The 23,884-nt window shown below is 38.2% G+C and overlaps 2 protein-coding genes across 5 annotated transcripts in view; one reads left to right on the top strand and one right to left on the bottom strand.

Moving 5' to 3' along the window:
- The window catches only part of LOC138738894 (coiled-coil domain-containing protein 8 homolog), a 71,356-nt gene extending 61,272 nt beyond the window's left edge, over nucleotides 1–10,084 (bottom strand). Inside the window, exon 1 of the mRNA XM_069890048.1 lies at nucleotides 8,796–10,084. The gene's annotated coding sequence lies outside the window, so the exon portion shown is untranslated. The remainder of the gene's footprint in view (nucleotides 1–8,795) is intronic.
- klhl15 (kelch-like family member 15) overlaps nucleotides 1–23,884 on the top strand; it is a 34,822-nt gene that overhangs the window by 7,082 nt on the left and 3,856 nt on the right. The window contains exons 1-3 of one of the 4 annotated variants that reach the window (XM_069890040.1): nucleotides 9,987–10,131; nucleotides 11,603–11,727; nucleotides 17,134–17,845. In XM_069890040.1, coding sequence (XP_069746141.1) covers nucleotides 10,123–10,131; nucleotides 11,603–11,727; nucleotides 17,134–17,845 — 846 coding nt within the window. In that variant the 5' untranslated portion in view covers nucleotides 9,987–10,122. Of the gene's footprint in view, nucleotides 1–9,986; nucleotides 10,132–11,602; nucleotides 11,728–17,133; nucleotides 17,846–23,884 lie in introns of those variants that run through there. The other 3 variants (XM_069890038.1, XR_011341846.1, XM_069890039.1) reach the window with 3 other exon arrangements.

Here is a 23,884-nt window from a genome sequence, read left to right on the forward strand (position 1 = left end):
TATATCTTCCAGCTTCAAAACAATCTTCTATTCCCTCAACACCCACCACATCCAACTCCTCAGAAATTGATCATCCATAGAAAATGGAATGTCCATTTTGACATATAGGTATTTTTCATGAAATTAAAGCTTACATACCTATTTCATCATCAATTTTATTCCATAATTCAATCAAATGTTTCAAAACAGTTATGTCTCTACTTCCCACTAATAATTTTGAATTGTAAATAAAATCCTGTATATTAATTTCTCCTATTTTACTAAGTTCTAGATTAGTCCAAGCAGTAATTTTATTTACACCAAACAGTATATTAATAAATCTCATTTGAGCTGCCTTTTAATAATTCTTAAAATGGGTAAGTTGTAAGCCTCCCAATTCAAGCTTCCAAGTCAAATTTTCCAAAGAAACTCTTGTCATTTTCTCTTTCCATAAAAACTTTCAACACTTATATTCAAGTCTTTAAAAATCTTTTGAGGAATTGAGATGGGAATCGACTGAAAAAAAATTGAACTCTGGGAAAAATATTCAACTTGATACAATTAACACTAAAATTATAGGTAGATTATTCCACCTTTTCAAATCCTCTTTAATTTTACTAAGTAGTGCTAAATAGTTCTATTTATATAAATTATTTAAATAATTATCGACCCTAATACCTAAATATTTAATTCCAGCATCTGGCCACTTAAATTGAGTGGCCTTTTTGCATTGAATATAGTCCCCCTTAACTAATTGCAAGATTTCACTTTTAGCCAAATTAATCTTATACCCAGATACTTCACCATATTCTTCCAATCTTACATGGAATTGACAGAGCAAATTCATAGTGTCTATCAAATAAACAAGAACATCATCAGCAAACAAATTTATTTTGAATTCTTCTTGATTAACCTTTATAATCCTTAATCTTAAAATCTTGTCTTATTAGTTGTGCGAAAGACTCTATTGCCAAAATAAACAAAGATGGTGATAAAGGACATCCCTGTCGACTTGATCTAGTTAATTTAAAAGTAGAAATTTGTCCATTGATCACCACCTTTGCAGATGGATTTTTAATATAAAGTTTTAACCCAATTTATAAATATTGGACCAGAGCCAACCTTTTCTCATACTTTATACCAAAAAATTCCATTCTAACCTATCAAAAGCTTTCTCTGCATCTAATGCTACTGCCACAGTTAAGTCAGCCCTTTGATGAGCAAAATGAATCTAGCAACATTATCAGCAGGTTGTCGCTTTTTAACAAACCCTGTTGGAGCTATATGAATTAAATTTGGTAAGTAATTTGTTAATCTATTTGCTAATATTTTAGCAATAATTTTATAATCTGCATTCAATAATGATATAGAGCTATAAGATTCAAGCTTTACCAAATCTCCATTTTTTTGGTATAACTAATAATTACATTTGTAAAAGATTCCAGTACAGAATGGGATTCTGCTGTTTGCTTCAACACCTCCATAAAGGGGGATATTAAAAGTTCCTTAAATTTCTTTAAAAATTTAGGCAGAAAACCATCCTCTCCCAGTGACCTTCAACTCTGCAACAAACTTAATACCTCACTAACTTCTCTTGCCACAAAGGGATCATCTAAATCTCTTTGATCCTGATAATTCAAACTAGGTAAATTTATTTGATAAAAAATTCTCCATTTTAGTCTCGTCACAAGTGGACTGAGATCTATAAATATTCAAATAAACATCTTTAAATAAATCATTAATTTCTTGAGGTTTATAAGTAATCTTCTTAGAGTTATTTTTAATAGCATTAATTATTCTAGAAGTTTGTTCCTTTTTTAACTGCCAGGCTAGAACTTTATCAGCCCTTTCTCATAATTCATGAACCTTCATTTAATTCTCTCAATTAATTTTTCTATTCTATGTCTGAATCTCATTATAATGAAGTTTTTTGTTCTTAGATTCTTCCTCTTCTAATCAGAAGTCCTTCTTTGTAAATCCATTTCGAAACCTTGTATTTCCTTTTCCAATTGGTCACCCTCTTTCATATAATCTTTCTTCATTCTTGCTGTATAACTTATTATCTGGCCTCATAAACATGCCTTCAAGGCATTCCAAAGAACATAATTTTTTGAATTCAAAGAGTTTCTTTAATTTAGACATATATTCCAATGACTTGCACAAAGACATTTTGGAAAAAAAAACAATGTTAAGCCAAAGGACCTCCCATCTATTGAAGACATCTATGTGCAGTGCTGTCTCAAGAAGGTAGAGAAACCTGAAGACCAGCACCTCAAGATTCAAGAACAATTTCCAACTGCTACCAGAAAGCTTGAACATCCCCTTGTCATATTCTGACACCACAAAAGGGCTGCTTGCACGACAGCATGAGACTAACATATTTATTATCTATGTCTTTTGTATTGTCTCTTTATTATGTATAATCTTCTAGATTTTTTTCATAAATAACCTGTTCAGCTGGAAGAAAGAATTTGAATGCATATACATTGTACAATGTATATGACAATAAAATTGTTATGATTAGGATGAGTGATGCAACAAAGGTATAAAGATACATTCTAAAGTTACCAAACATTAATTGGAGCAAACAGGGACTGCTCCATCTCAAGAACCAGTGTTTTTGTTTTTAATTTTGTTATGATAACTTTTGAAGAGTCTTGTCTCATCATGGATTTGCACTTTATAGTGGCAGATTTTCAATGTCCATTTGAAATTGAACAACAGGATGCCCATAAAGCATTGGTTCCAATCTCTAATCAAAAAGTTGACTGTAAATGCAATTTTTTGTAATTCTGCTCTTCTAGCTTTAAAGTTAAAAGTAACAAATATTTGGGAAAGGATGGTCATGAAGGTATACATGAATTCACCTCAGACATGTGGAATTCTACCATATTAGTTGCTAATAATCTGGTAAAATATGTTTAAAATTTCCAATTGGCTTTATCTTTGTATAACATTTAATAGGTCATATAAATGCTATCAAAATGATGCTTTCCTAAATTTTTGTTTTTATTTCAAGGAGTCCCAGTTTTTATTCCAAAATCCATTTGAACAATATTGACTCTAAAATATCTTATAGTTGGAATAAAAATACCAGACTGTATAAATGTCATCTGCAGAAATTAAAGAAAGATGCTGGTATGGCTTTACTTAATCTTAGATTCTATTATTGTGCAGTTAACATTTGTTATATTATTTTCCAGATCAACTACCATGATAAAAATTTGCACACCCTTATTGGGTAAATTTGGAATTGAATTCTGTGCAGAGGTATTCAGTAGCCCCTTTATAGGGAGAAGCTCTTCCTTTTACACTTTCTAAGATTAGTGGACATACCTTCAACCCAATATTTAAACATACATTACGGATTTCGTTTCAATTTCACAAGTTCTTTGACTTGAAATTTTTTATTTTATCCAGCACCATTTCTCTTAATTTTTTTTTCAATGGTCTATAATTGATCAAGCCTTCTCTTTTTGGAAGTGGACTGTCTTGTGTCCATACGTCCGGATTACAGTTGCATTGGCCGCACAGAGGGGAGGTCCACGAGGTCAGTTCCTGGACTCAACGGCTGTGGCCGGGATGATGCGGATCTGTGTCAACGAGGAACCGCCGGCCGCTGACTGAGGGTGGCCAGCCGCCACAGCCACTAACAGCGGCCGGCCTGGTCATTTCCCTGGAATGAGTAGCGCTGACGACACTTCGGAGCCTTGGCTCCCCAACACTGGTGGTAGAAGCAGAGGCTTGGAGCGGATGCTGAGGCCTTGGTTATGCTCTTGGGGGGCCCTGCAGGGGCAAGATGCTCTACCGCAGCACTAAGGGCAGGCTTGGCATGGTCATGCCTGTGCCTCGTGAACTGCTGGACCGCTGAGCCATCCTGTAATCATGCGAGCCATAGCTCTTGGGCCTTCTGGGCGACCATCCTCGGGTGAAGCTCTCCTGGACCAGCAGCAGCCAGATGTCCCCGGGCATATGGTTGAGGAAAATGTGCTTAAAGAGTGGGCAGTTGGTGTGATCACCCATGAGCGCTAGCATCTTGTCCATCAGCTCCATCAGGGACCTGTCCCCCAGGGCATCGAGGTACAGCATCTGAGCAGCATGCTTGTGTCTGGATAGTCCGAGGGATCCAGTAAGCACTTGCTTGATGGTCTCATATTTGTCTTTGGTGGGTGGGTGCTGAACGAGGTGCAGCACGCATCTGTCGGTGGCCTGGTCCAGGGCAGCGACCACATGGTAGAATTTGGTCATGTCAGACGAAATCTGGTGGAGGTGAAACTGTGCCTCCGCGTGGCTGAACCAGGTCTCCGGTACCTGAATCCATAATTCAAGCAGTTTCACGGCTATAGTGCTGATCCCAGGCTCGCTCATGATGGGTTCAAAGATGTTTGAACCAGTTGGGGTCACCAATTGTAGTGGCAGCTACACTGTTCCTGGAAGAACACACACAACCAGATGGGTTGAGCTCAGTGAGCAGATTAGTTTATTGCAGGCTGCTGGGCTTCTGAGCCCCATGCTGGGAGGAAGGGAACACCCCCAATTTGTGGGCAATCCCACTCTCTTTGCAGAAGAGACCCTGATCCAGTGGCACAACTGTTATGGCTGGAGATCTCTTCTGCTGGATGGCCAGGACATCTAAGTATCTTATGCTCTTAGCATTCCACAATGCCTGCTGGGCCTGCCTTCTTGATGTTAGACCATCAGTTGGTCTCTTCCACTCAATCCGCCAGGCCCAGACTTCACACGTTAAGATAGACAGATCCCTTACCTCACCTAGTTTAGACCTTCTGCCAAGACGGTTTACCAGGATGTAGTCACTGTCTGTGCTACAGCTACTTGGAGCCACAGGTGAGAGCTGAGCACTTCCTGAAAAGGGATTGGCAGCCACACCCACAAATCCCCAGACACCCCACATACTGTAGTACCAACAGCACCTTGCACCTGATGACCAGGTTCTTCTCTGTAATTGAGAAGGAGTGCTGCACTCACAGACCAAATTTCTGGTGGACCTTTACTCTCCATGCCGACTGATTCTTGTGGCACACCGCGGCTCCTCCAGACCAGATTTCCAGCACCTTCAGGTGGACCAGTCAGGCCAGTTACTGAAGAGTTGTCGATAGGATAGTTAAGAAGACCTATAGGAAGCGAGGCTTCATTATAGGGGGATTGAGTTCAAGAGTAGAGAGGTCATGTTGCAACTCTACAAATCTCTGGTAAGACCACACTTGGGAGTATTGTGTTCAGTTCCAGTCACCTCATTACAAGAAGGATGTGGAAACTATGGAAAGGGTGCAGAGGAGATTTACCGGGATGTTACCTGGATTGGAAAATAAGTCTTATGAGGCAAAGTTAACAGAGGTGTTTTCTTTGGAGCATAGGATGAGAGGACACTCAATAGAGGCCTACAAGATTACGAGAAGCTTAGATAGGGTGGACAGACAGCACCTGTCTCCTAGGGAAGGAATAGCAAACACCAGAGGACATTAGTACAAAGTGAAAGAAAGGAAGTTTAGGGGAGACATCAGGGTTTTTTTAAGCAGAGAGTTGACGATCCCTGGGATGCCTTGCCAGGGATGATGGTGGAAGCTGAAATATTAGGGTCATTTAAGAGACTCCTAGGCATATGGATGGAATAAAAATAGAGGGTTACACGGTAGGGAGGGTTTAGTGCTTTTTTTAAAAAAGGGAATATATGGGTCAGCACAACATCGGAGATCAAAGGTCCTGTACTATGCTGTGCAGTCGTGTTCTATGTTCATTGCTTCACTCTTCTTTGTTTACCCATACACCTGATGCAGACTGAAGTTGGCCATAGATGCTAATCAATCTGTGGACCGATTGTGTATCTGAAAAAGACAGTGACATCATCCACGTACAGGGATGCCTTGACCTGAGTGCCTCCATTGCCTGGCAACATCACTCCTCTCATGCCCTCGCCCTTCCTGATGGATTCAGCAAAGGGCTCTCTGCAGCACACAAAAAAAACTGAAGAGAGCGAGCAACTCTGCCCAAGTCCATACTAGATAGGGAAGCTGTCTGTTTCCCACCCATTGATTTGAACTGGGCTATGGATGTCCATGAAGAGCAGTTTAATCCAATTCCAGATTCACTCCCTAAAGCCCATTTTAGAGAGAATGGCCATCATGTATGTCTGCGATTTCTGGTGTAAGCTGACCAGGCAGGAGTCCACTCCCCTGTCCTGCATGTAGGCAATGGTATCTCTAAGCAGCGTGAGGCTATCAGATATTTTCCTGCCTAGAATCATGCAGGTTTGGATAGGGTGGATTGCCTTCCCCTGGGCAGACTTGACTCGATTGACAATGGTCTTGGGCAGGAATTTATTGTCAATTTTTAACAATGATATGGGTCTTCAATTCTTGATATCCTCCTTCTCCCTCCTTCTTTTTGAAGATGAGGGTGATGATGCCTTTCCTCGTGGAGTCTAACATGTTTCCTGCCAGGATCATAGCATTGTATATTTTCAGCAGGTCTGGATCCAGCCAGTCCCACAGAGCCACCACATAACATTTGTAATAAGTTATTAAGATTGCAACCATATTCTAATGACAAAATTCAAAGGGCCTTGGATGAGGAACTTCAGTTACATCTTCCAGAGAAATAATGGAAGAAGATTTTTGGATTACTTAATACATTTTCAATATGTGCTTGTCATTCTTTGATTCAGTTAAAGTGCTGATTGCACAACAGAACCTGCGTAATGGAGCTGTAGATGGAGCAGCCGTTACACAGGGGCAATCCCACTCTCTTGGCAGAAGAGACCCTGATCCAGTGGTACAACTTAGCTGTTAAGCTGTCACTTCTGGGAGTCTTAACCCTATGGTAATTAGTTGGTCCAGACTCTCCTGTTCTCTGCCGGGTGTGATGAGAGGACAAGGAAATATTCACATGCATTGTATGGTAAATTGTATGGTAGGGTCCAGGAGCCCAAAAACCTTTGACCGAAGGTAACATGCACTCATTTAAACTGGGAGACAAAATATGTGTGCAATCAATGAATATTCTTTTCTTCCAAGTGAAAAGGCCCCTACCTAGTGCTGTTAATGACCTGTTAAAGAAGAAACTTGATTAGAAATATGCCACAAGTCGCAAGCTGCACCACGAATAGTAAGATATGAATGTTGAGAAAATGGTATCTTCCCTGAGAGAGAGGAATGGCACAAAGAGAATGAAAAACCTGACCCGTAGCTCATGTTCTATGTATTTAATAACTATATTTAATAAATGATTAACAAAATATATACTTGATAGAGGACTAATGTGAAGAAAGTAGTAGCACTCATCCTATCAGGGGTAGGATTGATTAGGTGCCTAACTGCACCCCAGGATATACAGTATAAAAGGGAATAGGAAGTTTTGAGCATGTGAAGGGTTTATGGTAGTTCCCCATTTGGTGAAGAATCTGGTATATCTTAAATCCTTGCCAGTGGAAAGGGAATCCCCTTGTTAACTACAATTGCTAGGACTACAGACCTATAGGGTTCCAGGAATGCAAGTTTGCTCACCAGAATTGTCTTGACTCCATAAAGTATCTGGAATTGAGTTGTTTTAATTCTGGTGAAACATCACTTTTAATTTCACAGCACTGTTCTCCTCCTTTTGTCTCCAAGCTTAGGCCTTGGTCAATAGCTCCAACACTATCACTGTGCCAAGAGAGGTGTATGTAGAAACCCATGAGTCCTCATCTCCAATCTATTTACGTACACAACCAGATTCTTTTTTAAAAAAAAATGGTGTGGCATGTCCCTTGTGCTCTTAATACAATGGTCCAATCAATGTGCCAATGTGACCAGTTGAAAGTATTGGTCAGGTAAAAGTTGGACTAAAGTTACTAAATTTGATCTGTGAGACCAGGGCATATCCATTGCTGCCTAGATGATGGGATCAGTACTGCTATCTGAGAGAGTTGTTTACCTGTCATGACTATAGCCCTGCCACCCAATGTTTCCCATGCAGGCCTCCTCCACTCACATGGAGTTCAAATTTCTTCAGGGACTATGTTTTCAGCAGGATTTCTCCCCCAAATGGGGTACTGTAAATAATGAACATGCAGTAGACAACATATGTTTAGAAATGGAACAGTTGGCCAATGAAACAATAAAGGGGTTAGCCATTCTGAACCAGGAGACAGAAAATCTTTGAATGAAGGGGTTTCAGAACAGAATGACAATGGACAAAAGGAGAAGGCCAGAGAGTGGGCCTGAGAGGGAGAATGGATCAGCTCATGATTGAATGCCAGGGCAAACTCAATGGGCTGATTAGCCTATTTCAGCTCCTATATCTTATGGTAATCCATGCCTCTATTTATAAGCATAGGACCCTGCTTCTTGTCTATTACTACCCTCCCTGCAGTTTATTATATCTCCAGGTTTTGTGTCTTGAACACCAATATCAAGCAGCAAAATCACACAACTATAAACTTACTTCATTCTAAAACACAACAATCACAACTTCTCATTGTTTCTTGTGCATACATACATAACTTTTCTGAACTGAATCACTTCACCATTGGCAGCTATGATTTAAACTCCAAAGTTCTTGGGTTTTGTCCCTAAACCTCTTTTCCACTAAGATGTCCTCCAAAAATTCTCTGTTATTTACCATGTGCCCAACATATCAAGTTTTAAAATAAATTTGGAAAATGCTGGAAACATCCAGTAGATGAGGCAGCATCTGTGGAGAGAGTAAAACAATGTGTCGGGCCACCAGAAAAAGTTATGTTCGCTTAAGTTCCTCTGAAACACCTGAATTAAGGAGGCTCTACATTGAAAATGAATATGAGATATTTTATCGTAACCTACCTGAAGAACAATTCCTCATAAACCATTTTGCTGTTCATTGACTTCAGCTCCGCTTTTAATACAATCATACCCCAGATGCAGGTGGAGAAGCTGTTGTCGCTAGGACTCAAAACCCTTCTCTGCAACTGAATTCTTGACTAAATAATGGAAAGACCACAGTCTCTCTGGTCGGCAGCAGAATGTCGTGCACCATCACCCTGTGCACTGGCGCATCTCAGGGCAGAATGTTCAGCCTGCTCTAGTTCACGCGACTGACCTACAACTGCAACACTAGATACAGCTCCAACAAAGTCATCAAGTTTGCAGATGACACAACAGTAGTTGGCCTCAACGATGAGTTGCACTACAGAGAAGAGGTTGAAAATCTCGTAAAATAGTGCGAGAATAACAACCCAAGTCTCAACGTGATTAAGAAGAAGGTGATGATTGAGGACTTCAGGAGGATCAGGCATGACACATTAGAATAGCTTGGTAGTGGAGAGAGTAGAGTGCTTCAAGTTACCTGAAGTCCACTTAAGAAGTGACCTATCTTGGACACAAAACATCTCCTCACTTATCAGGAAGGTGCAACATTGACTGAACTTCCTGAGAAGGCTGACCTGGCACCATTCTGTTAACTTTTCACAGGAGCTCTATTGAGAGCCAACTGCATCACAATGTGGTTTGGTTGCTGTAGAAAGTATTAGATGGGTGGTCAATCATCAGCACCATAAAAGCACCAGCGAAGAGCCCTGTGGGGTCTGCCTCACAATAGATGGGATTTACTGTGATTATTGTTTAAAGGGGGCTTGCAAAACCAGTGAGGATCCCTTCGACAGAACTTCCAGATGCTCCCGTTGGGAAAGATGCAGGAGTATCAGAGCCAGCACCACCAAGATGAGGGACTGCTTTTTCCCAGTAAGAATGATGAACTGCTCTCCACGACTCAACTATTTATTTAACACGAATATTTATTGATCGTTGGTCTCTCTGCTTGGTTTGTAGTATGTGGCCCCGAGGACCGAAGAAGGTCGTTTTGTCGCGTTGTATTTGTACAATCCGATGGTAAAATCAAGTTGACGTCGTGCAGCTGCGGCAGTAAGAATGTCAGTGGACATGGACATTGTATTACGTATTTGACAATAAACTCCCACACCTCAAAAGTTCTGTGATGAGTTTGAAAGCGGGGCAAGACATTGGTGCAGTGCTCCCGGCACCAGCGCGATTGCTACAACCTCGTCTCCTGCACCCCCGACCCAGGGGCGAACGCTCGCACGGAAGTGCTCCCTCTTGTTTTGGTCCGTTGGCCGGAAGTGACGTCAGATGCTGCAGGTCGGTGGAAGAGAAGATGGCGGTGGTGGGTTGCAGTTGACACTCAGTTTGGAGGGATGGGGTGGGGTTGGGAGGGGGGATGATGGCCTTGACTTCACTGGCAGAGTGGAGGATCGAGGGCAGCCAGACAGTCCCCTTCGCGAACTGCGGTTAAAAGGAGGGCGGAGTTGTATGTAGGGAGCGGTGTTGGAGAGAGGGGTGGAGGAGAGCTGGTGGCACCCAGTGGGTGTCCTTTTCAATAAAACCGTTACGGAAACGAGATTAATGATTTTCAGTTTTCAATTCGAACGCACCCTATCTCTTCATCTGAACTGGAAGGAGGTCTATGAAGGGGGTTAAACTTGCAGGCAAGTTTGTTTTTAGAAAAGCCCCTTTTTTCCTGATTCCAGTGCTTGTGAGTTGTGTTGCATCTATTGAAATGAAAGAGTTGAGATCGACGATTGCAGTCTTTTCTGGAAACAAATAGGATATTATTTCTGAACGTGTCTGGAGTCATTAAAACCATTGGTGCGTGTTTTTCTCGGGTTACTGAAATATGAAGGGTAAGTGTTTGTGAAATTGTTAAGCAATTCATAAATATGAAAAAATGTTTAAGACGAGTTCTGGAAGATTGGTCTACAATATTTCCATTCGTGGCATCTTGTGTGGCATAACGTGAGCCATATTTGCTTTGTGATCACAGACGCATTAAAATTTAACATTTTTCAAATTATTTATTTGAAATTCTCAATTATGAGAATGGCTCAGCCAAGTCTTGTAAAGATACAAAGATAGCATTATCCCAAAGGCCTTCTAGTAATGTGTATACATTATTGTAGTCTTTTAGCCTGTATGCATTTTGTGTGAGGGAAGTTTAAACATTGTTCTTCTAAATAGAACCAGTAAGCCAGAGCTTGTATTAAATCACTGTATTAAATACAACTTTTTCCAAACATTTGTAAATAAGAATATGGATTGAAACAATTGGCATAACTTAAGTCAGGTGACTAAATAGTTTCTTAAAATAAAGCATGAAATATGTACGACCATTCTTTGAATTTAACCATTTGAAACTGGAGTCGGATCCTCAATGTTTTTGCTTATTCATAACCTTTCAGCTCTCTTTGTCAAAGTTAACTAACCTTTGTCTTAAATATTGAAAAAAAATTCATCACTTTTAAAAAGGCAGTCTCTTTAACAATGAGCTCTAGTTTTGGATTTTTTTCTTAAGGTAATATCTTCACATGACCACCTGATCAAGACTTTTTAAGAATTGATCTTACAGATTTAGGATTGCTCATGGAAATATTATTCCTTCCAGTTGAACAGCCTGTCCTCTCAAGTCAAGGGAATAAAAATTCCTTATGGGCAAGTATGAAACCAGTAGCAAGTAAAAAGGAAAGTTGGAAATGCTAGGGATTATTTTTCTCTGTTGCAGTAAGTATTAGAGGTTAGTTACTTGAATAGTAATAAGAAAATATTTTCAAACATTTTAATTTTTCCCCCTTGCTGTTCAGGAGCCGCTTGCTAACGTGGAGCCTCTGTTAGGCAGGAGCACGGGACGGTCAGGACTGAGGACCCCATCACGAATTCTGTCGATGTCACTGCACACTTGTTCAACGGACAGTGCACTTCCAGGAAGGTGAGCTGGTATTTATTTTGAATGAGAATCGTGTAGCTTTACATTACTACTAGCCCAGGCAAGTATTGATCATTTATTTACTCCTTGCTTCTGGGACAGCTGGGACACTGAGCTCTGATGTACATGCTATTGCATTTAGCTCCTCCCTATCTGGTTGTCCTTTGGGATTGAAGATGAGTTGCTGCTCAGGTCCCCCTGGTTAAATGTATGGCAATAGAAAATGAAATAAATCATAAATAATATTTGCTCATTAAGTGTGCAAATGATTTAGTATACATGTTATTTTTGTGTATCAGATGTAGATGTTATGTAATACCACTTAACAATCCTTCACTTTAAGATAAGTCAGTGATAGCAAAAGATATGAGGCAGCCTGATAGAGATCAGATCTTGCAATGTAATCTAGCTGCATCTATTTTTCTCATTTGCTAGTTTATTCATGTACCATCAAACTATTTGTAGGCAAATCATCAACTTATAAGCACTCTATGTGATTTTTTTTCCCCTCCAATACAAAATGTTCAAGGCTGGAGCAATATCTCTGAGAATGAATTCATTGTTCTTGGCCTCTCACAGACAACATGTCTCCAATGAGTGTGTTTGGATAGTATTCATCCTTATATTCATTAATCATTTGGATGGCAAAAGTTACTCAATTCCAAGTTGGGAAACTCTGCAAATGAATGCAAAGTGTAATAAAAAAAAACTGTTTAAGAAATAATATTAATATCATATAGAAAATATAACTAATTATGGCCAAATATTAATTAACAAAGAAATATACCAATTTGGGGAGCTGCAGTAAGACAGTGGTTCAGGTGCTGGAGTGCAATAGAGTTCAAATATTGGTTGCAAATGTATTTGAAATAGGATGGGAAAAAGTGTGCAAGGCATTCTGGAATTGAATTAGGTTTTCATTGCAGGAGAACTGTATATAAATTACTACACGTGGAGGACCATGTACAGTTTTTTTTTAATGAATGAGCCAGTACACACTCAGGATGAAGAGAAAGGCATTTATGATTTGATGAGCAAATTCATACAGGATTGCAAGACATCTAGTATTTTTCAAGATGAGAGATTTTTGGACAGGAGAAGAATCAGGGTGTGCATCAATCAAAGGATCGATGATCGAATTGAATGGTGAAACCAACTTCTGTTTTTATTTTTGACGGCTTATTTTAGTAAAGCAAAATGATACTGAATTGACAAAGCATAATTAAAAGTAGTTCAGGATGGATAGGTTTGTGCAACCTAGTGTTAGTGGTGAAGTTGTGATTGAAACCAGATCAGTAGGAAATGCTGGAGGAACTCAACAGGTCAGGCAGCATCCATGGAAACCCATAATTGATGTCTCAGGCCTAAAACCCTTCATTAGTTATAGCTAGAACTCAACAGATCTCCGAATAAAAAGATGGGGTGGGGGAGGAATACAGTCTGGCAGGTAATAGATGAATACAGATGGGAGTAAATAAAAGAAAGGACCCAAGAGGCAATGGAGGAAGGGGTATAGGGGGTCTGAGAAAGATGCTCTCTGATAAGGGGAAAAGAGGGAAGAGTGGAGGCTGGAGGAAGGTGCAGGTGACAGGCAGGAAGAGAGAGTGGGGGCCAGAGATTGGGGGGGGGGTATGGGAAGGGGACTACTGGAGAAGTTTATATTGGTGCCATCTTGTTGAAGACTACCAAGAGGGTGCTGTTCCTCCTATTTGCAGTACATTGAGCTATAGACAGACATGTCAATGTGGGAAGAGGAAGTGCAATTGAAGGCAAGATTTTTGCACCCTGACTGAATAGGTTATTAAAATGTCTATTTAATCCAAATTAAATCATTACATTTCACCAAGTTTAAATACTTGAAAATAGGCAATACATACAAATATTATGGAAAAAATAGAATTGGCACATATGCTGGTAGAGTTGAATTACAATGAACCATAAAACTTTTTATTTGTACATCCAGTAGTTTTGGTCTCTGCTAAGAACTAAATTTAGTGAGTAGGATGAATGCTAAAGAGATAAAGTTCATCTTTAAAAACCAGATTCACTGTTTGATCAGAGGTGTTTTTTTTTTTAAATCTTTGTTCTCCATTGATACTTTTAATATTTGTTGACCATTGCACCTTTTTCTAGATGTTGAAATGGCAAGTTAATAGGGTCCCAAGAAGTGCAAAAAAACATCATTTAACGTGTGGCGACCCACGCTTTATTTCTTTTTTCAGGTTGGAACAGTGAAGTTTTACTTCCAAGAAAGGCCACATCATTTCAAGGAGATTGAGCTCAGAAACTGACAAATTTCAATTGTAGTTAATCCATTTTGAATACAATTTCTTTTCTAACACAACTAACATGGCATGACTAGTTTGGAGATTGGGGTGCAGTTTTGAATTTAAAGGTTTGTTTTGCAATATTCATTTGTAATGATATTCAGGAGTTCATTAACAAAAGTAGAAGTTCATGGGTTTGGGCCTTATTAGGTACCTGAAAGACCTCTCTGTTTCAATCATGGCAGAATGCAAGGCAATATAGTTATTCTTGTAATTTTATTGCCACTCCTCATCCCAGGAGTAGTTCTTGGGGAAGAAGAGGATCACCAGAAATGAGGAATACAGGCATCTGAATTACAGCTTGCATTCATGCAGTTCTTCTTATCTAATTTCTGATCATCAGAAGATGATACAGGGCCAGACTGGTTGTTTTTTTTCCCAGAGGATTGCCAAAGGAGAGGCTTCCAATTCTCCAATACTTTATAGTAAAATTATGATTGTGGTAATTGCAGATTCTCCTACCACTCTTCATTGGTGGGATTGACTGAGTGCTTTCTGGTTGTGATTGACTGTGACAAGTTTAAAGGTGTGTGCTAGGAGTATGTTACTTCGGGGTTATGAAATTCGAGGGAAGAAATCAATGCAGAGTGTACTTTGGCCTGGTCTATTTTGTAAGAGCACTATTGCAAAAAAAATCATAAAACCCAGCTGTAGCAAAATGATTTTTCTAGTAAAGCATAACTTCAGCAATTTTGGATCAGGGAAGTATGCCTGAAGGTTATATCTGGCAGTTGGGCCAGTTGTAATTTTACATTGCTATGGCAAGTACTTTGGCTTCTCTTTTGAAACGTGTACTTATTGCAGGCCACAGAAATGTTAAAGTAATGCATAACACTCCCATGCATTTAAGTCCTTGAATTGACAATAGAATAGGACACTTTTTAGAATCATGCTTGAAAAAGGGTCATGAAAGTAAGATACTGATCTGTTTCCTGAGGGAAAAAACTTCTACCTGTTTGAACTAGAAAGAATAATTAACCTGTCTGATCTACATTTTAATGCACATGAGGTTAATCCCCTTCTGTTAGCTCATTACTTTTTCAGTGTAGTGACAAGGTACAAACCAGTGAAGACTTTATGCAACTAATTTGTTTCTTGAGTTTCCATACACCACTTGTATCATGCCAGTGTCACAGTTGGTTTTGCTGGGATCTTATTGATGTTGATTCCCATCTCACTGCTGCAAACTTTTAAGATGAAGGATTGTTTATCGGTTTTCTATAGTTTAGGATCAAACTTGGTTTTTGTTGGCTGTTGGTAAAATTCAATCTATTTTTATTCCTGTTGTTTCTCACTGGGAAATCAGTGAAATACCAAAAGGTAAAATATTCTTTAAAGATTTAACAACTTCCTAATTCAAATATTTGGATACAGGGATTATAATCCTAGGGTAGATCCACAAATGTCTTCATCAATTAAAGAAGGAATTGATTAAATCGTAAATTGCATGTGAAGTTGTGAAAATTGCTCTTATTTCTTAAATTTATTCATGACTGCTAGTGCTTTCTAATAGGATTAGCAAAATAATTGATAAACCTGTGTTGAGCTTCTTAAAGGTAGATTTAGGATTTGGCTAGAATGACTTGGCTTCAAGATGAGCCTATGATTCTGATATGAGGTCCCTTTCTTTTTGTCTGTTGAGTTTGCTATTTGACTGAGATGACATCAAAAAGGTAAAATGTGTCTCTGCCAGAACTTCAGTTCATCATCACTTTTAACAATTTTAATTTAATTTAATGCAATTTCAATAGTCCACTGTCTCATCCATGGACACTATATAAGAGGAGCCAGAGGGTGGCATGTAATAAAATGTATTAATTTGAAATGAAATTGTTGAAAGATATGTCTTAATCTTTGTGTAAATAGGGCAGGTGTTGGCCTTTACCAGAGAAAAGGGATGAAAGAGCATAACAATCCTCTCTTAATTTGGTGGCAGGATATTATTGTCTTTATGCCCCTGTTTCCCATCTGCCAGCAGGCATAATTGGGAAGATGTGTCAAAAATCCACCCAAAAAAGTTCACAACAAAAGGGATTCTCCAGAAATCAAAGAATTGGGGCAGCATGGCCTTTTCAACAGGAGATCTGCTGGATGTTGAATTTAATGCTGCACCTAGTTTGTGATGTGCCAAGCCTTGGGATATCTCTTTGGCCAGCATTAAATTCAAATGGTTGTCAACCTCTGAGGGCTGATGCTTGATGATGTTCCTTTTTTTTCAGTGTTAGCTACTCAGATGCCTTCAAACTAACTGTGGTTAAACAGGGAGAAATTAGGTGAAATATTGTATATTTTAAATGTCTGATTCTCTCCTTTAAATATTTCACCACCCTTGAGTTTCTTTAAGAAAATGGTGGTGGGGTTTTAAAGAGACCAGATCCTGATCAGTCACGTGATAAGTTCTGAGAGTAGATAATTGTATGAACACGCATATAATTTAGGATATTTTTGCATTGTAGCTGCCATGTTAGTATCGATCTTATTACTGTATCTCAGTATGTCATTGAAAGATGCATGGCATGCTTCCTTATTACTGATTATAACATGTCAGTTTATTATCACCACTCAGCTTGTTTGCTGATTGGCCACTCACTTATTCTTCATTATAGTTGTAATGTATTTGATTTGAATCGAGTAAATAAAAAATGAGGAGTGAAATTTTCCAATCTGATGTGATTGTTGCATATGTTGATGGTGAGTCATCAGAATATATATTAATCATAATGATGAGTTAGTACTGAACTAAATAACTTTAGTCTTTCAACTAAAACCTTGACTGACCATTTTCTACTCATGAATGCCGTCTAACCTACTGAGTGCCTCCAGCAATTCTTTGTTTGCTCAAGGTTCCAGCATCAGCAGCTTTAATTTCTCTAATTGAATGAATTAGTCTCCTGCAGAATTAATTATATAAAATTCCTAAAAATGTAACTAACGACTATTATACTACTTCAAAAGTTTTAAAGATGCCATGGTTATTGTCAGAGAAAAATGTGTGGTTGGGGGTAAAGCAATAATTCAAAAGGTTCTTTTCAATGTTTTCATTTTACTTTGATACACAAAGATTCAACCTTTTCTGTTTCAGAGTATTGATGGCTGGAAACGTGGATGTGTACAACTCCTCTGTTCATGACTCCTGCGTCTCCTCGGGGTTTAAAACATTGTACGAGGAGGGATTGTTGTTTGATGTCACCCTAGTTATTGAGGATCACCAGTTTCAGGCTCACAAGGCCCTACTGGCTACTCAGAGTGACTACTTTCGAATAATGTTCACAGCTGACATGAGAGAGCGGGACCAGAACAAGATTCACCTTAAAGGACTTACTCCAACAGGCTTTAGTCACGTTCTTCAATTTATGTATTATGGCTCCATTGAACTGAATATGAGCACGGTGCATGAGATCCTGCAGGCAGCCATGTATGTCCAGTTAACTGAGGTGGTGAAATTCTGCTGTTCTTTTCTTTTGTCAAAAATCTGCTTGGACAACTGTGCAGAAATCATGCGACTTTTAGATGATTTCAGTGTTAATATAGACGGTATCCAAGAACAGCTAGACAAGTTCCTACTGGAGAATTTCGTACCACTCATGTCCCGATCTGATTTTCTCTCCTACTTGAGTGTTGAAAAGCTTTTGACATGTTTGGAAAATGATCAACTGAGCCGATTCCCAGAGATTGAGCTCTTTGAGGCTGCACAGGCCTGGCTACGACATGACAGAAGCCGTTGGAGGCACACAGATGCCATTGTTCAGAATGTCAGGTTTTGTCTGATGAATACCACAAGCGTTTTGGAAAAGGTTAGTATGTTTGAAAGCAGTAATCAAGACAGAACACTAAAGCAAGACCATTGTATGCTGTGAGGAAAGTATCAGCCAGGATCCAGTTGCCCTTTGCTTTAGCTAACTGATTTATTACAATTAGCAGCTACTCTTTACCTTTTACTTTTTAGCTGGTGATGATTGAAGGATTCTGATGTCATGTGATGGAATATCAAAAAATAAGTTTCATCATGCACTAAAAGATTAAAGATTTTTTAATATAAAATCTAAGATAATGGATGAAATGCTATGGTCCAGCATTTTATAATATTGATTTCTGGTTAATATTCTTGGGGGGTGAAAGATGTTTTTTTTAAATGATTCCGAAGTGCAAATTTTTGTGTTTTTATGGTAAACACTGAGTTTTAATTTTTCAAGCTAGAGGGATTCCTCTTTCTTATATTCTTTTACTTGTGAATGACAACACTGACACTTGGGGATGTTGAAGTGGATTCTAACAAGCTTCTTGGCCACTGGTGCATCAATATTTTCACCACTTGGAACTAGGATTAATCAGGGCAGGATGTTTATCGCCTGTACTTAGAAATATCAGAAGCTAGTACAATGTAGAGGAAAGAACAAATAAACAATTACTTTATGGATTGAGTCAAAGGATGATTACACTTGATTAATGATCAAAGCATGTAATCCACATAGACTCTTCCATGGCTTTGGGTCTCTAGGTTTGATGGATTAATGGCAAATCTTGATGTTTTTGTGCAACCATTTAATTTATCCTTCTGTGGTGGTGATGATCATCTTTTCTTGTGCTCTGGGCTCATGTACACTTGTTTTCTTGTTTAAACTCCAATCCAGTGGGGTCTTTGTAAGAAGGGATTTAAACTCAACTTTTTCCAAGCATATCTGCTTGGAGATCTTTAGAATTAAGAGACAATTAGCAAACTGTGCAGAAACTGTAATATTTTTGCTTGTCATTGTCTTGTGAATTAAAAAGAAACAAATAAATGTAAATGCCCCAAAATCTTTGCATTTAGGCTGATCTTCGCAAGGTTCATTTCTCAAAAGGAATTTCACCTTGCATTTGAGTTTATTCAAATCTGTGCACGTATAATATTTTTCCATTTTTCAACAAAAGGCAGTTGATTATAGCATCTGCAAATGTAAATTCAGTCAAGAAATACAATGAAACTCACTTAAGATGAGTTTTTCTGACCCACATGATTATTCCTTGTAACCAAGTGGACAGGTGTATAAGATTTGCTGTGGAGCTTCTTGCTAAGAGATTTGAAAGATTGTGATTTTTTTTTTCTTTTTCTTTCCTCCTCCCTCTTATTGAATTATGAATGAGATAAAAGGCCTTCCTCTTCTTTCTACTGTCTGCCCCCATGGTTCTTCCATCAGCACCTGAAGCTAGGCATCACAAGAAATTGATCAGTTTTAAGGATCTTGTCCCCTGAAAAATGCTGTATTTCTCATTTGGTTCACAAATTTTATGGTATCTTTGCCCAACCATTTTTAAACCAATCTTTCTCAACCATGGTCAATATCAGTCCGTAGTCCAAGCAGGACAACTTGACTCAAGTGATTTACTGAGCAGTTTTTTTTAAACCAAAATATCTAAATTGATTATACATTCAGTTTGATGTTTTACTATTGGATTTAAAGGTGTTGTTAATATTCTCTATACCCACAGACCCTGAGGATTGAACTGTAGGTGTTGATGGGCATTTAGTAGCTCCCATCAAATACTGAACAATATTCCCAGTGACCACTTGTCTGCAAAGTAGGTCTGCTATGTATTTCCTCATTCTAACTAAAACCATGGAGAATCATTTTCTCAGGCAAGAGATTTGAGGCTAAGATGATCCCACTGTAGTTATCAATGGGTGCTACATGTTACCTCTGTTTGCTTGGTTCTGATTTGGTGAGAGAAAGGAAGCAGTAAATGTAGATGAATCAGCAACTGTATCTTAAAATGTACACTTGTGATATTATAATTACAGAAGCTTTTATGGTTTTGTTTGGTGTTATTGTTTGATGGGGAGGAAGGGAAGGGACAGGACACACTTTTACTCTAATACAGCTCACCTTTTGCAGTAATGCACCAGCCGTGTGGCGTGGACTGATACTTCCAGCACACAACACAATGTGGAGAGCAATGTACTGGGGATACCAACCTAGCCTGTAAGTCTCTCTGCATTTATTTGTAAATAAAATACAAGCTGTAAGAATGATGAGAGAGCACAATGATTTGTGCGAACTCTGTAATATGATTGGTCAGAGGTTTGACACAGAAAGGCACAAAGCCATATTTAAATTTTAATTAATTTGAGACTTCAATCAGACATAAAGGAGGATTTCTTTTCTTTAATTTTCCTTCCCTCTTCCTGAATTAATTGATTAACCATGAGGTTTAGCTTCTTGTGGTGCTGTCCAAGTAGCACATGCTAAAACTTAAATTCTATCTGGAATCTCAACTTTGACCAGACTTGCAATGAGTTGAGGACGTTACTTAATCATGCATTTAAAGTTGGCTTGTTAAAATCCATTAAAAGTATTTTCCTTGCGCACACACTAAATGCTGCATTTTAGTTGACTCAAGTGAAAACGAAGTAAATCCTAAATCTGCCTATGTTGATCAAGGGCTGTAACACATTTGTAATCCAGTAAAAGTCTAAAAATCTGGACTGCTCGGGGATTGATCGGTCTGGATTTTCAGATTTTCTGGATTCTCAGGCAGTATTTTAAAATTTCAAATTTAAGGAGGAATAAAGAAAAGATGAACAGGTAAATTTTAATAGTTTGTTCATTAGCCAATACAGCAAGCTTCATTTATCAAAATGAACAGTTTTAAAGAAAAAAAGTCAACACTTGACAAAAATATCAGCAAGATTTCAAACCAAAAAAGATTGAAATGGTATTTTAAAATGAATATTGTAAAAGAAAAATGAATTTCTTTATGATAAGTTTACTTTAAGCTTGTGGCCACTGTGCATCTGTAGCACTACACAAAAAGCTGCTAAATTTTTTTTAAAAAATTTAAAAAAATTTTGAGTCCGGATTCTCGGGTAGTCTGGATTTCTGCTCTTCCAGATTTCTGGACTTTTACTGTATTGTTTTTGTAAGGATTATATTGGCCCTCATTCTGTAAATTAGCAATGCATTGTATTTTTTTCTGTGCATCCATGATGCCTTTCACTATTATTTCACCTCTGTAATGATTCTATCAATTTCCCTCTATTTTGAATGCTCACATTGTTTGTGACCCGATTCCATGTAAACCTGGTTTAAAAATAACAATACTAGAGGCATTTTTTCTATTTTTAAAAGTTCATGCTACTTAAGTCATGAAGTAGGTTTGATAGTGAACTGCAGTTTTATATTTTTAGTCCTTTTGTTTTCATTGTCCCACCTCATCAAAGATCAGTTAATGTTTCTATTAAGTCTTATTAATCTTGGGTTTTGTCAACTCAGCTTTGCTAATACACTAACTTGAATAGTTAATTTCTAAAGGGTGCGATGGCTTGGAGCTGAAATGAATTGTGTTGACAGATCAAAAAATATTTTCATAAGTTGAGAACAAAATGGTGTTTCTGGGGTGCCCTTTAGTTTCCAGGTCTAATGTATCTGAGATAATGGTCAAGTTTGTCATTGCAATCACTAAGCTTACTCCCTTAAAGAGCGCAATAGATCTTGTGACCTATTCTTTATTGAATTGCCATTCAGGTGTTTTGGAAAACTGAGAGTTCCAAGATGCTAAAGTGCTTGTAAATTATTTTTGAGCAAGAGTACACATCAGCTATCCCTTGACCTTTCATATGGAGACCATTGGTTGGGGCATAATTGTACTTTTAAATTCCTGTTGGAACAGTATATTGGATATCACTGGCAAGCCTGGCACTTCCCTTCCTGTCCTGGAGAAGATAGTAATAAACCTTTAATCCAGGGTTTCCCAAACTTTTTAGCTCATGGAACCCTTTTGGGGAGCACTTGGAAATGGTTTTCAATACCAGGTATATTTCTTAGTTTCCTTTATAATCTAATGATTGTTCATAATATTGCACACGTGGAATATCGGTAAAATAGGGTTCACTCCTTCACTGGCTTAATGGCGCATCACTTCAATTTCAAAGTCAAACATGCATATCTGGCTCCAACTTTGTAGGGAGGGCATAGGAAATTGCACTTCAGGGTTGAAATTAATTATTTGTGCTGAAACTTGATGAGACAGCCAACTGACAATATTGTAAAAACACAATGCTGAAGAAACTCAACAGGTCAATCTGTACTTTATATAGTAGGTACATAACCAATGTTTCAGGCTTCAGCCTTTATCAAGGTATCAGATCTGCCTGACTGGCTGAGTTCTCCTGGTATTTCTGTTTTTGTTTCCATAATTTATTTTGCATTATGCAAAAGTGTTTTTTCTTCCCACTTCAAATCCTTCCTCTACCATATGGTCAGAATCAAATGCTGTCCTCGAGTTATGTAGGAGTTTGCTCAAACATTGTTGACCAAAAATAAAACCCGTTACAGCAAACCAATCAATACAGTGTTTAAAGTTGTCTTTAAGTATTGATCCATGAAAGCAGAAAAGGTGGTACAACGTGCAAGTTCAGACTGAGGAAAAAATGTGGTTTGTCTTTGATTAAAGTTACTAATTTGCGGGATTTTTGCAACGAGCCAATATCACCCAATCTAAAATGAAGTTTAAATATGGACTCTTGTGATGCACTGGTGGGCCATGAGACAGTAGGTGGGCCACCAGCGCATCTCAGGAGGCTGAGCACTGCTTAGTGAGCACACCGTTCTGTGGTCACTTCTTCCATGGAACCCTTACTCCTTTCCATGGAACCCAGTTTGGAAAACCCTGCTCTAATCCAAGTGGTGAAAGTATTTCAATAGTACTATTATTGATGGGATTCTAGGATATTTACCCAATGACAAGTAACCACAGCACGCTTTCAATATATTATCACTGCTTCTACGTAAAAACAAATTTGAGCTTAGTTGGCAAATTTGCTACTCGATGTGAGAAGGTTACCAGAAATAAGTTTTTTTTTGTGTTCCTTTACCACTGGCATCTTGAGCCTAGAGAAGTTGGGGGGGGGGGGGGGGGGTTGTTGGCAACCAGTGCCACAGTTTTTAATGAATATTAAGTTATCTTTTCTGGAAAACATGCATGCTCAAGTTGAGTGAGAATGGATATTAATTGAATGAATTGATGTTTGACAGTATGTTATCTGGCTTCAAATCAGCATGAGTTTCAGGAGATCTACTGGTGTTAACAAACTGCCATTCATTGTTTGGTCAGAAGTGGAGGGAAAATAAAAGTATGCTTTGAAACACTTCTGTGAGATTTATTTGTCTTTGTACGTTTTCTGATGATTTTGCTATTTTGTATAATATTTTAAAAAATACATTATTGAGCATGTTAACTCGTCAGAAAGTGCCGTAATAGGGTGGAGATACTGCCCATCTGGACGCTTTTCATTTATTCTGCAAGAATTTGAATAATAAAGAATTGTGTGAAGTTCTGTGTTTGAAGTTTGAATTATTTATTCTTTTCAGATTCCTGCAATCTAAATCAGTTTTAATTAGGTTTTGTGCATTTTGCATTACAATCACACATCACTTTTTTAAAATTAATGAGTACTGATTGATGCAAGATACAGTTTGGAATATGTATCAGTGTGGTTTATTATGCAATTTTTTGGGAAGTTGCAGTTAATGACAATAGTGATTATTTTCTTTCTTTGCAGCGTTTCTTCATTCCCTCATATTTTGCATCATGTTTTAAATCTTCTACTCAATTTTAAATTGAAATCCAGTATTCTATGATCTGTGAAACTTAATACAGTATTGTGGATCACTATTCATTAATGCATGTGGTTGAGAATAATACCTATGCTTTAAGAAGGAAATGTTGATCTTGCATTAAGACTGTGGCTTTTTCACCACAATCTCCTATTTAACTAAAATGCTTGTTCAACTCTTTCAATTTTAATTGTCTGAGTTTAAGTTGGAAGTAATTAGAAATGTGGTATTTCATTAAGG

The sequence above is a fragment of the Narcine bancroftii genome, chromosome 7 (genome assembly GCF_036971445.1).
Source record: "Narcine bancroftii isolate sNarBan1 chromosome 7, sNarBan1.hap1, whole genome shotgun sequence".
NCBI classification, from domain to species: domain Eukaryota; kingdom Metazoa; phylum Chordata; class Chondrichthyes; order Torpediniformes; family Narcinidae; genus Narcine; species Narcine bancroftii.